At 36.9% G+C, this 15,375-nt stretch overlaps 1 protein-coding gene across 1 annotated transcript in view; it reads left to right on the forward strand.

Moving 5' to 3' along the window:
• The window catches only part of LOC133535408 (ras-related protein rab7-like), a 23,072-nt gene continuing 7,697 nt past the window's right edge, over positions 1 to 15,375 (forward strand). The window contains exons 1-3 of the mRNA XM_061875231.1: positions 1 to 363; positions 12,488 to 12,550; positions 12,640 to 12,766. Of these exons, the coding sequence (XP_061731215.1) occupies positions 12,498 to 12,550; positions 12,640 to 12,766 (180 nt within the window). The 5' untranslated portion in view covers positions 1 to 363; positions 12,488 to 12,497. The remainder of the gene's footprint in view (positions 364 to 12,487; positions 12,551 to 12,639; positions 12,767 to 15,375) is intronic.

Raw genomic sequence — 15,375 nt, forward strand, 5'->3', positions numbered from 1 at the left:
GTGTGACGTCATCGCCTCAGACGCAGCTTGTTTTGGAGGAAGTGTTAGCAGGCGAGGCTAGCGCGTTAGCATGTTAGTTTGACCAACGTCAACGACAACAAAACACGGTTGCATCACACCGCGCCGACACTCCGAGTGATAAATAGACATTGGCATTGACGGTGCTGTGTTTGGACTAGGAAAGTCGCTTCTGTGGTCGTGTATTTGGACGACGTCGAGGCCTCCGAACTGCTAGTTTCGCCACGAAAGACATTTATAGGAACTGCTAGCTCTTTTAGCTGAAGCTAGCTAGCTAGCCCTCGAAGAAAATACATTTTCCTTTTTTTTTATTTTATTTTTTTTTACAAAGGTATCTTCTCACAGGTAAGATTTATATTATTTTTGTGTGTTTTTATTTATTTATTTTTTTAATCTCCAATCGTGTCACATTCTCTCTAAGCGATGACACGATGAATTTTACTAATACGTAATATTATTACTAATCACTATTACTAATACGTATTTTTACTATACGTAATATTTTTTATCTGTGATGAACATTTTTGAGGTACGTCCTTACAGGTTTGCTAACGAGCAAGGGGAAGAATGACAGGGCATTATTCTATGTGGAAAGGGACAAGCGGTAAAAAATGGATGTAATTATCAGGATTGTTGTTAATCAAACAGCGTTGAAGCGGCTGTGCTAACTAACTAACGCTGCTTGCCAAGTCATGCTTCTATTAGCCGTGTGTTTTCTGACCATGTGATCCGTCCCTGACACATTGTCATGAGGTGCAGATTAGCAGCACTCTTTGCTCGTTTGAGAGTCCAGTCCATAGTGGATCTAACATAATAGTGACAGTCCAGTCCATGGTGGATCCAACATAATAGTGTGAGTCCAGTCCGTAGTGGATCTACCATAATAGTGAGAGTCCAGTCCATAGTAGGATCTAACATAATAGTGAGAGTCCAGTCCATAGTGGATCTAACATAACAGTGAGAGTCCAGTCCATAGTGGATCTAACATAATAGTGAGAGTACAGTCCATAGTGGATCTAACATAATAGTGAGAGTCCAGTCCATAGTGGATCTAACATAATACTGACAGTCCAGTCCATAGTGGATCTAACATAATAGTGAGAGTCTAGTCAAAAGTGGATCTAACATAATAGTGAGAGTCCAGTCAATAGTGGCTCTAACATAATAGTGAGAGTCCAGTCAATAGTGGATCTAACAGAATAGTCAGAATCTAGTCCATAGTAGGATCTAACATAATAGTGAGAGTCCAGTCCGTAGTGGATTTAACATAACAGTGTGAGAGTCCAGTCCATAGTGGATCTAACAGAATAGTGAGAGTCCAGTCCATAGTGTATCTAACATGATGGTGAGAGTCCAGTCCATAGTGGATCTAACAGAATAGTGAGAGTCCAGTCCATAGTGGATCTAACATAATAGTGAGAGTCCAGTCAATAGTGGCTCTAACATAATAGTGAGAGTCCAGTCCATAGTGGATCTAACATAATAGTGAGAGTCCAGTCCACAGTGTATTTAACATAATAGTGATAGTCCAGTCCATAGTGGATCTAACATAATAGTGAGAGTCCAGTCCGTAGTGTATCTAACATAATAGTGAGAGTCCAGTCCATAGTGGATCTAACATAATAGTGTGAGAGTCCAGTCCATAGTGGATCTAACATAATATTGTGAGAGTCCAGTCCAAAGTGGATCTAACATAGTAGTGTGAGAGTCCAGTCCATAGTGGATCTAACATAATAGTGTGAGAGTCCAGTCCATAGTGTATCTAACATAATAGTGAGAGTCCAGTCCATAGTGGATCTAACATGATAGTGAGAGTACAGTCCATAGGGGATGTAACATAATAGTGAGAGTCCAGTCCATAGTGGATCTAACATAATAGCGAGAGTCCAGTCCATAGTGGATCTAACATAATAGTGAGAGTCCAGTCCATAGTGGATCTAACATAATAGTGTGAGAGTCCAGTCTATAGTGGATCTAATTACTACCTCTAGGTCGGCATCCTTTGCCAATAACAGCTTCAGATGGTGTAAGAGGAAGCAAAACACTAGACTTGTGTTTCCCAAAAGCAGATTACCAAACTGAACAACTGGTCTGATGACTCAATCAGGTAAGAGTTGTGGACTCTGGTCTCTCCAGCTGTGTGACTATGTCACATTGCACACTCAGCTAAAGTAAGGAATGCTTAAATGATAGACCTGCAGGATTTTAAGGGGGAAAAAAACATTGCAATTTTTCTCTCCAAAATTGCAATTGCGATTCCATTTACCTAACCATTTATCCATCTCTTTTCTACCGCTTATTCCCTTTGGGGGCGCTGGTGCCTATCTCAGCTACAATCGGGCGGAAGGCGGAGTACACCCTGGATATGCCATTGATATTTTTTAATTATTATTATTATTTGAAACTCGATTTTGCATGTCACTATAAAGTTATATAAGCCTTGTTTGTTCAATATTCCATGCAAAACTTGTTTGGGTCCCCATTAAAAGGGTAATTTGTTCAATCTTGGCCCGCAGCTTTGTTCAGTTTTAAATTTTGGCTCACTCTGTATTTGAGTTTGACACCCCTGTTCGAGACCAACATTTTATTGATTGATTGATTGAAACTTTTATTAGTAGATTGCACAGTACAGTACATATTCCGTACAATTGACCACTAAATGGTAACACCCCAATACGTTCTTCAACATGTTTAAGTCGGGGTCCACGTTCATCAATTCATGGTAAGGGTTGTAGTTGACTCAAAGTGTTCTTTTAGTGCGGTTTTGAAATCACTTAATATTCTCTACTGCTCACTAGTGTTACCATATCTGAGTTATTGTGTAGAAATATGGGGAAACAACTACAAAAGTGCACTTCATTCATTAACAGTGTTACAAAAAAGATCAGTTAGAATAATCCATAACGTCGGCTACACATCCTTTATTTATTGAATCAAAAATACTGAAATCCCACGACATAGTGAATTTGCAAACTGCTAAAATTATACACAAAGCAAACTATAATGTGCTACCAAATAATATACAACAATTCTTCTCAACAAAAGAGGAGGAATATAATCTTAGAGAAAGATGTAAAATACACATACAGCACTTAAGACCTTCATCCATCCATCCATCATCTTCCGCTTATCCGAGGTCGGGTCGCGGGGGCAACAGCCTAAGCAGGGAAACCCAGACTTCCCTCTCCCCAGCCACTTCGTCTAGCTCTTCCCGGGGGATCCCGAGGCGTTCCCAGGCCAGCCGGGAGACATAGTCTTCCCAACGTGTCCTGGGTCTTCCCCGTGGCCTCCTACCGGTTGGACGTGCCCTAAACACATCCCTAGGGAGGCGTTCGGGTGGCATCCTGACCAGATGCCCGAACCACCTCATCTGGCTCTTCTCGATGTGAAGGAGCAGCGGCTTTACTTTGAGTTCCTCCCGGATGGCAGAGCTTCTCACCCTATCTCTAAGGGAGAGCCCCGCCACACGGCGGAGGAAACTCATTTCGGCCGCTTGTACCCGTGATCTTATCCTTTCGGTCATGACCCAAAGCTCATGACCATAGGTGAGGATGGGAACGTAGATCGACCGGTAAATTGAGAGCTTTGCCTTCCAGCTCAGCTCCTTCTTCACCACAACGGACCGGTACAACGTCCGCATTACTGAAGACGCCGCACCGATCCGCCTGTTGATCTCACGATCCACTCTTCCCTCACTCGTGAACAAGACTCCTAGGTACTTGAACTCCTCCACTTGGGGCAGGGTCTCCTCCCCAACCCGGAGATGGCACTCCACCCTTTTCCGGGCGAGAACCATGGACTCGGACTTGGAGGTGCTGATTCTCATTCCGGTCGCTTCACACTCGGCTGCGAACCGATCCAGCGAGAGCTGAAGATCCCGGTCAGATGAAGCCATCAGGACCACATCATCTGCAAAAAGCAGAGACCTAATCCTGCGGTTACCAAACCGGAACCCCTCAACGCCTTGACTGCGCCTAGAAATTCTGTCCATAAAAGTTATGAACAGAATCGGTGACAAAGGACAGCCTTGGCGGAGTCCAACCCTCACTGGAAATGTGTTCGACTTACTGCCGGCAATGCGGACCAAGCTCTGGCACTGATCGTACAGGGAACGGACCGCCACAATAAGACAGTCCGATACCCCATACTCTCTGAGCACTCCCCACAGGACTTCCCGAGGGACACGGTCGAATGCCTTCTCCAAGTCCACAAAGCACATGTAGACTGGTTGGGCAAACTCCCATGCACCCTCAAGAACCCTGCCGAGAGTATAGAGCTGGTCCACAGTTCCACGACCAGGACGAAAACCACACTGTTCCTCCTGAATCCGAGGTTCGACTATCCGACGTAGCCTCTAAGACCTTCAGTATATCAGTATGTGGAATTACATTATGAAGTGGATTAAACAAAGAAATCAAACCATGTACTTATATGATCCACTTCAAGAAACTCTTCAAACTTCAAGTGTTTACAAAGTACAAATAAGAAGAACCATGATAAACATTCTGAATTTATTTCATCCATCCATTCATTTTCAAGATAATCTTACTCCTCTCACCATTTATTTATTTATTATTACTTATGGAGTATATTGTGAATAATTTGAGAACAGGAAGAGAACCAAAGTTTTAGCAACTGCTATAAAGTAGGGGTGTAACGGTACGTGTATTTGTATTGAACCATTTTGGTACGGGGGTTTCGGTTCGGTTCGCAGGTGAACCGAACGACACGGACATATTAAGTAGCGCACCGCACGTTGTGTAAATGCACACCGAGGAACCATGAATTATTTTACGTGGACCCCGACTTAAACAAGTTGAAATACTTATTGGGGTGTTACCATTTAGTGGTCAATTGTACGGAATATGTGCTGTACTGTGCAATCTACTAATAAAAGTTTCAATCAATCAAATAAACAACAACACACAGCATGCTAGCAACGACTGGGCTATGATAGACTGACCACACCTCCTCTTTTCACCAGATATGTCCTCTTTGTGGAGCTGTCCAGGTGGAGTTTCTCAAATGCCTCGAATGTCCGGCATTTTAAGTTATGGTTGTGTGTATTTTCAATGTACGTTCAGGGTTAAGAAGGAGTTAAAAACGACAAAAAAAAGTGGTAACATTAGTGAGGGCGGGGCAGAAACAGAGAGCGAGAGAGTTATGATAAAAGCGCATGCGTCGCCACGGTCTGCTTTTTATCCTTTGATTAATCAGATTTAATTTTTTATTATCTATAGCAGGGGTTTCAAAAGTGTGCCCCGAAGGCCATTTGCGGCACACAGCTAATGTTTTAAAGGCCCATTCTAAAAATACTAATAAAATAAACAAAAACATGAACAAAAGTGAAATAAAAAACCTTAAAGGCTAAATGTAATTTAGAAAAATTTGCAACGTTTACTAATAAAACAAAGCTGTTTTTTTTTCTTTCAAACTTTCATTGTTTAAAACATAATATTGAATCAAAATCAATTTTATTATGAATTATTGACCTATCCAAGTTTCCGATTACTTCACATCAAATATTCCACTAAGAAAATTATTTTTGGTGGAAGATTTAGCAAATTTGTTAAATAAGTAATCAAAAAATGTATATTTTGTTTTTTTCTTACTGTACCAAAAATGAACCGAACCGTGACCTCTGAACCGAGGTACGTACCGAACCGAAATTTTTGTGTACCGTTACACACCTACTATAAAGGAAAAGGGGTAGGATGAAATAAGTTCTGCTTCTTTCTACTCCTTTTCGAACATGTGGAATAGAGAAACTGGAAATTGTGATGTATCATGTTGTATGTATGCATGTTCCCAATAAACTCAAACTCAATCTGTGCACTTGCGGGCCGGACTATTATAATCATGGAATTAAAACTAAAAAATAAAGACAACTTCAGATGGTTTCCTTTGTCTTTCTTTGGCCAAAAATAGAACAAACGTTCTGAAAACATTATAATAAAAATATTTTAAAAAATACCGGCAGTGGTAGAGTTTAGATCCATGAAGGAAATAAAAAAGTGATTGAGTGTTTACAACTGAATACATTTACATATGCATTTTCTTTTGTATTATTTTTTTAAATGCCTTAAGTAAGGCTTATGACAACCTTTTTCCAAAACACAATATAGAATGTGAGATATAACAGTATAATGCATACATTTATCATTTGTTTTCAAAACGTTTACTAAAAAGTGGAGCCCCAAAAATGTACTGTGGGACCCCATTTTTATGACTTGATGGGGTGCCTGGGACGTCATTTAAAAAATTTGTAGTGCCAACACTGATGGAGTATATGTGTTTGCAAAACAGCAGCAGGCGGCTGTGGCCTGCAGGCCGATTCTAATACTAATCGGCCTTGATTTTGACACATAGGACCTGGATGAAACAGAATATCCATACATTTACAATTTGTATATTTTATGAATAAAAATGCATACAACTGTGAAAATTACAAGTGTTCCTTTCAAGACTCAATGAAAATATTCTTGTCTTAAGGCGCAACACATTGGAACATGATGCAATTATTTATTTGGAAAAAAATGTGGCTTTTTGCAGAGAGACAGTGGTATAGCTCGGTTGGTAGAGCGGCCGTGCCAGCAACTTGAGGGTTGCAGGTTCGATCCCCGCTTCCGCCATCCTAGTCACTGCCGTTGTGTCCTTGGGCAAGACACTTTACCCCCCTGCTCCCAGTGCCACCCACACTGGTTTAAATGTGAAAATTTGTTATTGGGTTTCAGTAAGTAAAGCGCTTTGAGTCACTAGAGAAAAAGCGCTATATAAATATAATTCACTTTACTTCCCTTCCAAGCTAGGTTTGTACGCTATACCGGTATTAGTATAGTACCGCGATATTAATGAATCATACTCGGTACTGTATTGCCTTTAAAAAGTACCGGTGTTAAGAGAGAAAATAAGCAAACATTAGCAGTAAATGAAAAAGTAGATTAATAATTTATTTTCTACCACTTGTCCTTAATAATGTAGAAAAATGACACAATATGTCAGTGGTTCTCAAATGGGGGTACGTGTACCCCTGGGGGTACTTGAAGGTATGCCAAGGGGTACGTGAGATTTAAAAAAAAAAATATTCTAAAAATAGCAACAATTCAAAAATCCTTTATAAATACATTTATTGAATAATACTTCAACAAAATATGAATGTAAGTTCATAAACTGTGAAGAGAAATGCAACAATGCAATATTCAGTGTTGACAGCTAGATTTTTTGTGGACTTGTTGCATAAATATTGATGTAGATGGATCTCTATTACAATCCCCAAAGAAGGCACGTTAAGTTGATGATTATTTCTATGTGTAGAAATTAGGGATGTCCCGATCCGATATTGATATCGGAAATTGGTCCGATATTAGCCAAAAAAGTGAATATCGGATTTTGTCCCTGCCCACAGTTGTTTCCAACATATGCTGACAGTAAAAAAATAACTGAAGTGAACTTGAATTGTTTGCACTTTAAAACGTTTTTTGTTTTTTTTATTGGATTTATTTAGGTTATTTTTCAGGGTCTTCTAATTTATTTTTAATTTATTCTTTTCAATTGTATAATTATGTTGGTATTAGTGGTTATTTTGCACTTTAAATATAACATTTTGTTTTTATTGGATTTGTTGAGGTAATACTCTTACGTTGAAGGTTAAAATTTATGTAACCAATTGGTGAATAATAAATGGGTCAGTTTTTCCTATACCTACTCTTGCTGACTATTGTTTTCTGTTTTAACACTACAACATCAGTAACAGTAACATCACTTTATCAAGCCTTTTCTAACATTCTACAAAACAAAATAAGGAATAAATATATGTATGATTCGTGCCTATATCGTATCGTATTGATATCGGTATCGGCAAATACTCAAGGCTACAATATCGGTATCGTATCGGAAGTGAAAAAGTTGTATCGGGACATCCCTAGTAGAAATCTTTTTTTATAATTGAATAACTTGTCTATTTTTCAACAAGTTTTTAGCTATTTTTATATCTTTTTTTCCAAATACTTCAAGAAAGACCACTACAAATGACCAATATTTTGCACTGTTATACACTTTAATAAATCAGAAACTGATGACAGAGTGGCATAATATTTTACTTCTTTATCTCTTTTTTTCAACCAAAAATGCTTTGCTCTGATTAGGGGGTACTTGAATGAAAAAAATGTTCACAGGGGGTACATAACTGAAAAAAGGTTGAGAACCACTGCAATATATTACTGCATATGTCAGCAGCTAAATTAGGAGCCTTTCTTTGCTTACTTACTAATAAAGACAAGTTGTCTAGTATGTTCACTATTTCATTTAAGGACTAAATTGCAATAAGAAACATGTTTAATGTACCCTAAGATTTTAAAATAAAGCCAATTTTTTGTGGCCCCCTTTATTTAGAAAAGTATCAAAGTACCAAAAAGTATCAAAATACATTTTGGTATCGGGACAACTCTTCTACATGCTTTTGTCTACATCACACACTTAAATTGAACTGATAAAAAAATTAAAAAGTGTTTATATGTAATTTAATCGTGATATATATATAATAATAATGCAAATAAGTATTTAATAAGGTATAAACATTTATTTCTCATTACTGTATAATTGTTTACCATTTTACCGTAATTGGAGGGTAAATATATTTGTTATCCCAAATAAATTAAAATAAAATGGACTCATTTCTGTGATCACGGCATTCTTACTTGTTTGTCTGTTGATGGGCGTATATTGCCCATCCAATTTGAAGCTGAAATATTCCCACAACGGGACATTTGTCTTTGTAATCATATTTCATTCCTCCTAATTTTTGTTACCTAGCAGAACTTCTTACTGGCAAGGCTCCCGGCCTGTGCTTCCTCTCCCTGTTTGAAAAGTGAGACGAGAAAATGCGAGGCTCAACAATTCTGATTGGCGAACATGTCTGATTGATTGATTAAAACTTTTATTAGTAGATTGCACAGTACAGCACATATTCCGTACAATTGACCACTAAATGGTAACACCCCAATAAGTATTTCAACTTTTTTAATTGATTTATGGTCTGTCACTCAAATGGCGGTGATTGCAGAGGGGAAAAAACTCAGTCTCATCATATTAATTAAAAACTTAATGTCGATTGCACCCTACTGTAATGTTTTAAGCCTGAATGCATACTTTAGGAAAAGTAGTTTGGATTTTTCTGTTTGCAATAACCTTCATTCTTGTTTTGTAATGAATGCATATCATCAACATTAAAACTCCACTTTTAACATGCATGTATTTTTTAAAATAGAATGATAAAACATCAGTTTTTACACACCACTGCGCTCTATTTCAAGGGCGCTGCAAATACTTTATCTGCACATGAAACATTCTGGGTTTTCCGTGCTATCGGGATTGTATATCAAAAAATAATAATTACATTTATTAAACGATTAATCGAAGCAATGTAGTATAAATCAGAGCTTTTTTCTAATCAAATAATTGATTTAACTGTATAGTTCTTGCAGCCCTGTGGGGCATATACTCATCTGTTCTCAGAACAATATGGACACGTAATGATTAACACAAGCAACGCTTCATTCTGTATGCTGTCATGTGACTGTGTTTTTTTTTTTTTTGTATCCTACTCCTTTTTTAATAGCTTTCAATTCAGTTAGAACCTCCCGAGTTGACTACAAGCCTTTGTTATCCAAAGGAGAACAAAATCCTGTTTTACATAAGAATCTTGTGTAGTTGAAACAATCAAATTCAAACAGTTCTGTTTTTGTGTGGATGGTGAAACACCAAACAAACCAAAGAACAAGTAAAACAAACACTGTGTGGGTGTCTTTCTAATTTAACTAATTATAAGTTATTACAGCAAAATATTATCACAATATGCTGAACTCTTTTGTCACATACAAAACTTGTACTAATTTGGTTGTGTTTTTCGTTAATATATTCGCTTTGAATCAGTGGTGTCTACATGTCTTCCACTGAATGATGCAGCCGCCACTTTAATTATGATATGTAACCAAACTCTCTAAAACCAATCCAATGTAGATCAAGATAGCTAATCAGTTGGATGTATTTAAAGGAAAATAGTCTATAGCTCAGCTTTGTGTTCAAGGTGATGAAATTAAAAGTTATCAGTAATGAGGCTTCATTCATCATGTCATAGCATCCTGGCTCACACCTCCCCCTCCAAACCATCCAGTAGAGCTTGCTTGAACACTTTCGGGGGGGAAAAATCAAACTTTGCGTTGTTTTTTTAACACATCTTTTCCCTTTAATGTTTTTCCCTCCTGCAAAAGTGCAGGAAAAAAATCAAAATCAAATACCTTGATAAATAAAAGTGACTCGTTGATTAGTTCCATCTACCAATTTTTATTTACTACTTACACAGGAAGCTAAATAGCTAGTCCACAAAAATAATGGTTGCTCACAGTCAGGAAAAAAGGGAGCGTCGTAGCCACTAAAATAACATAATGAAGGCTTTTGTGTAAAATCTTGAATGACAACTTTTAAATTTTTTTGTCTACATGTTGGCCGGGATCCTGTTTTATAATGCTCTGATGTGTGCCGTGTGTAATTTTATTTTAAGACTAAGCCGTAGGCTAATAAAGAAAGAAAGACGTACTTTGGACAGCCCTTGCTTGAGGATCATTCTAGTATGGCAGTTCAACAGTTTGGAAGGGATTTTCATCATTGTGAATGTCTTAAAATCTGTGCTTGCAACGTTTTTCAAAACAATCAGAAAACTCTTAATTAAACAATACACCTTAATGTAAATGAATAGTTTGTTTCACTGTGCCTCACCATTTTTGCTTTGTAGTACATCGATAACAATTAGAGATGTAACGATATGAAAATGTCATATTGAGGGTATTGTGACTCAAATGTATTACGGTATTGTTGAATGTACTCCAAATGTTGTATACACACTGAAATATTTGAAGGAAGTTTTATTTTTTAAATGTTAATGTGTCTTGTTCGCATTTAATCTGGACAGAAATTAGCATGCTAGCTGCTGCTTTAGTGAATAAGGAATATACAGTAAATGACAAGGTTTCCCCTTAATGTAACTAAACGTGGTGCATCGCCACAGCAAAATCATAGCTGCCACAGCTTGACAATATATTTTTTAACAGTGAATACAAATTCAAGTAATACAATGTATTATCACCTCCAGAAGAAGGTGATAGATCCTCTCGACGTCCACTGCACCGGTCGCCCTCCAAAGGTTTTCACTGTTATCCCATTGGGTTGAGTTTTTTTCTTGCCCTGATGTGGGATCTGAGCCGAGGATGTCGTGGTGGCTTGTGCAGCCCTTTGAGACACTTGTGATTTAGGACTCTATAGGTAAATATTGATTGATGATTTATTGCTTGATTAAAACCACACAAACATAAAATATTACTACCGCCAGGTAGTAACAGTATGAATGTGTGTGTAAGTGTGTGTGTGTGTGTGTGTATATATGTATGCATGTGTGTGTGTTTGTGTAAATATATATATATATATATATATATATGTATATATAGATATATATGTATGTATGTGTGTGTGTTTGTGTAAATATATATATATATATATATATATATATGTATATATAGATATATATGTATGTATGTGTGTGTGTATATATATATGTATATATGTATATATTGATATGTATGTGTGTGTATATATATATATATATATATATATATATATATATATAAATAAAAATGTTGCAATCAAGAAAACCAGACATAGTCAGCATGTCTGCAATGTGGAAATAACTTTAATGTTTCCCATATATACCCGCAGACAGCCATCTAAACATGTGCAAATATTAAAAGCACAGTGGCGGCTTTAAAGGAGCGAATGTCCAATTGGAGGAGCGGCGCCAAGCAAGTGTGACGTTCTGCTCACTCCAGCTCGCTTTTCGTCTGGGACATCGAGGGACAGAAATAGCGTTCTAAACACGAGTACAGTCTAATAACACCACAAAAAGATGACAAAAAAAGTATGTTGTACAATATAATATAAAATATTTGTTAATAATAATTAATAAGGATTTGTTTTTAAATGTATGTGTGTATATATATATATATATATATATATATATATATATATATATATATATACATATATATATATATATATATATGTATACACACATTTATTGAGCCTTTTTCATCATAGCAAATTATACAATGATGTCATGGTGATTACGCCCCTAACCACACCCCCATCCCTGCAGGTATTTTGGCAATCTTCGGAAAACCCTGACTGAGTTTTTTAAAGTGCAGTAATCAGTCAAGGTTTTACAGTTACAATTCCAAACGGTAATACTCATCGTCTGCAATTTAAGACACTTTATCCTAATGACGATGCATGTTTTTTCTGGTAGTATCTGTGTATCAGTTCTGCTTCTGTAAGATCGGTGGGCTCACCTTAAACACATCATCTGCAGGCACTGTGTTTTTAGTGTTTATCTCACCCCTCTGTGTTTTCTTTGTACTTCCAGCAGAGACACGATGACATCAAGGAAGAAAGTACTCCTCAAAGTAATCATCCTTGGTGACTCCGGGTAAGTGAGCTGCAAGTGGCTTGCTTCCACCACAGCTTCTTGATCTGCTCTCAATAACACACTTCTGTGTCCTTGTCCTTTCTGTTTAGCGTGGGGAAGACCTCGTTGATGAACCAGTATGTGAATAAGAAGTTTAGTAACCAGTACAAAGCCACGATAGGTGCGGATTTTTTGACGAAAGAAGTCATGGTGGACGACAGACTGGTCACAATGCAGGTATTAAGAATATGTCTTGTCTAAACACTTTTTTAAACTGAATACCTGCAGGGTTGCTGTGGATCATTTTGATTAAATCACAATTAAATATCAATGATGTATAGAATATATTAATAGTGTTTCTTGAGCAAATACTCAAGAAAGAAAGGACTATATAGCACTTAAACTTGTTGAGGTAATACCTTTAACATCATGTTCTGTTTTTCAGAACAACATTAATGTATATTAGTAATGTTCTGATCAGGGGTTTATGTTGCCCGTTCCATTAGTGACATTAGCCGATACCTATATTGATCACAAGTATTAAATGTACATTTTTAAATGTATTTATGATGAGTGCAGTTGACAGTTTAATAATATCAAAAACATCTTAACTTGTTTTTATTGTCTTTTTAACAGACAATTCAGTCCAAGTCAATAGCACTCAAAAACTAAACAAACGCATAACTTTCATCCATTACTCATTTACCTTATTTTCCGGGCTGGAAAGGGCACTGGTATTTAAGCCGCACCCACCAAATATTAGCGGAAATAATATGTTTGCAGATATTAGCCACACCGTATTATAAGCCAGTGTTTTTCAACCACTGTGCCGTGAGATATTGTCTGGTGTGCCGTGGGAGATCATGTAATTTCACCTAATTGGATTAAAAATATTTTTTGTTGGTGCTGTCAATCAATCAATTAATCAATCAATCAATAATCAATGTTTATTTATACAGCCCTAAATCACAAGTGTCTCAAAAGGGTCTATAGAGTGGCAGAGTAACAGTACTCTTCCGTATCAGTAGGTGGCAGCAGGTAGCTAATTGCTTTGTAGATGTCGGGAACATGGTTTGTCGTTATCACAATATGCAGACGACGGGAGGCAGGGTGCAGGTAAACAGGGATCTAATGCTTAAACCAAAAATAAACAAAAGGCAAGTGCCGTAAGAAAAGGCATTGAAGCTTAGGGATGGCTATGCAAAACGAAGCTATAACTGAATTGGCTGCAAAGTAAACAAAAACAGAATGCTGGAAGACAGCAAAGACTGTGGAGCAGCGGACGGCATACACAAAGTACGTCCGTATATGACATGACAATCAACAACAAAATAGGTGCACAAGAAAAGATCTAAAACACTCCACACAGGAAAACGGCAAAAACTCCAAATAAGTCACGGCGTGATGTGACAGGTCATGACAGTACACCTACTTTGAGACAAGAGCTATAGTGATGCATGCTTGGTTATGCGTTAAAGTCATATCCAACAATTGCGAGAACAACTTTTTACTGTCCATATCGGCTACTGAGTTTAATTTTTTTAATTTTTTCTGTTCGTGGTGTGTCTCGAGATTTTTTCAATGGCAAAAAATGTGCCTTGGCTTAGAAAAGGTTGAAAAACACTGCTACAAGCTATAGATAGATATATATTGGTGCAAAAGATTCTGTAAATGTTTATTTACATACCTTAATTGTTTCCAAACGGTAGTAAAACGGCTAATCAAACAAAACAGAAGTCATCATCTTCGGCCCACTGGCTGCGGAAGCTAGAGCTTCAATCAGCTAAACAGACTCAATATATCCACAGTGATGTTTTGATTAAATTTACGAAACTGAAACAATAAAAAAGAATGCCATTGTAAGTTAATAATACTAAAAAAGACACTTGTGAATGTGTAATTATTACATTACGACAGCACAGTGTTCTCAACGTTTTTTCAGTGATGTACCCCTGTGAACATTTTTTTAATTCAAGTACCCCCTAATCAGAGCAGAGCATTTTTGGTTGAAAAAAAAGAGATAAATAAATAAAATACAGCACTATGTCATCAGTTTCTGATTTATTAAATTGCATAATAGTGCAAAATATTGCTCATGTGTAGTGGTCTATCTTGAACTATTTGGAAAAAAAAGATATAAAAAAAGTAAAAACTTGTTGACAAACAAATAATTGATTCAATTGTAAATGAAGATTTCTACACATAGAAGTAATCCTCAACTTAAAGTGCCCTCTTTGGGGATTGTAATAGAGATCCATCTGGATTCATGAAATTAATTCTAAACATTTCTTCAGAAAAAAGAAATCTTTAACATCAATATTTATGGAACATGTCCACAAAAAATCCAGCTGTCAACACTGAATATTGCATTGTTGCATTTCTTTTCACAGTTTATGAACTTACATTCATATTTTGTTGAAGTATTATTTAATAAATATATTTATAAAATATTTTTGAATTGTTGCTATTTTTAGAATATTTAAAAAAAAATCTCATATACTCCTTGGCATACCTTCAAGTACCCCCATTAGAGAACCACTGAGCTAGCACGTAGGAAAATCCACATAAACACTCTTACAGACATCACACATGGGACGGTTTTAGTAATTAGGAATTGTTTTAGTTATATTGTAAAACACCTGCAGTGAGCATAATGGTGGAAAAGATGGCACCATAGCTCAAGCCATAACTCACTGTTTCAGTGTCTATGTCACTGTTCTGTGAAAAGTATTTATTAAAGACAGGGTTCAAAGCATGGCAAAAAGTTAAAGCGTGGGAAAATGCACTAAATGCTTTGGTTTTTGCCCTCAAAGTCCTTTTGTGTCCAGGTAATTATTCTTTAACTT

Source organism: Nerophis ophidion, linkage group LG16 (assembly GCF_033978795.1).
Source record: "Nerophis ophidion isolate RoL-2023_Sa linkage group LG16, RoL_Noph_v1.0, whole genome shotgun sequence".
NCBI lineage: Eukaryota > Metazoa > Chordata > Actinopteri > Syngnathiformes > Syngnathidae > Nerophis > Nerophis ophidion.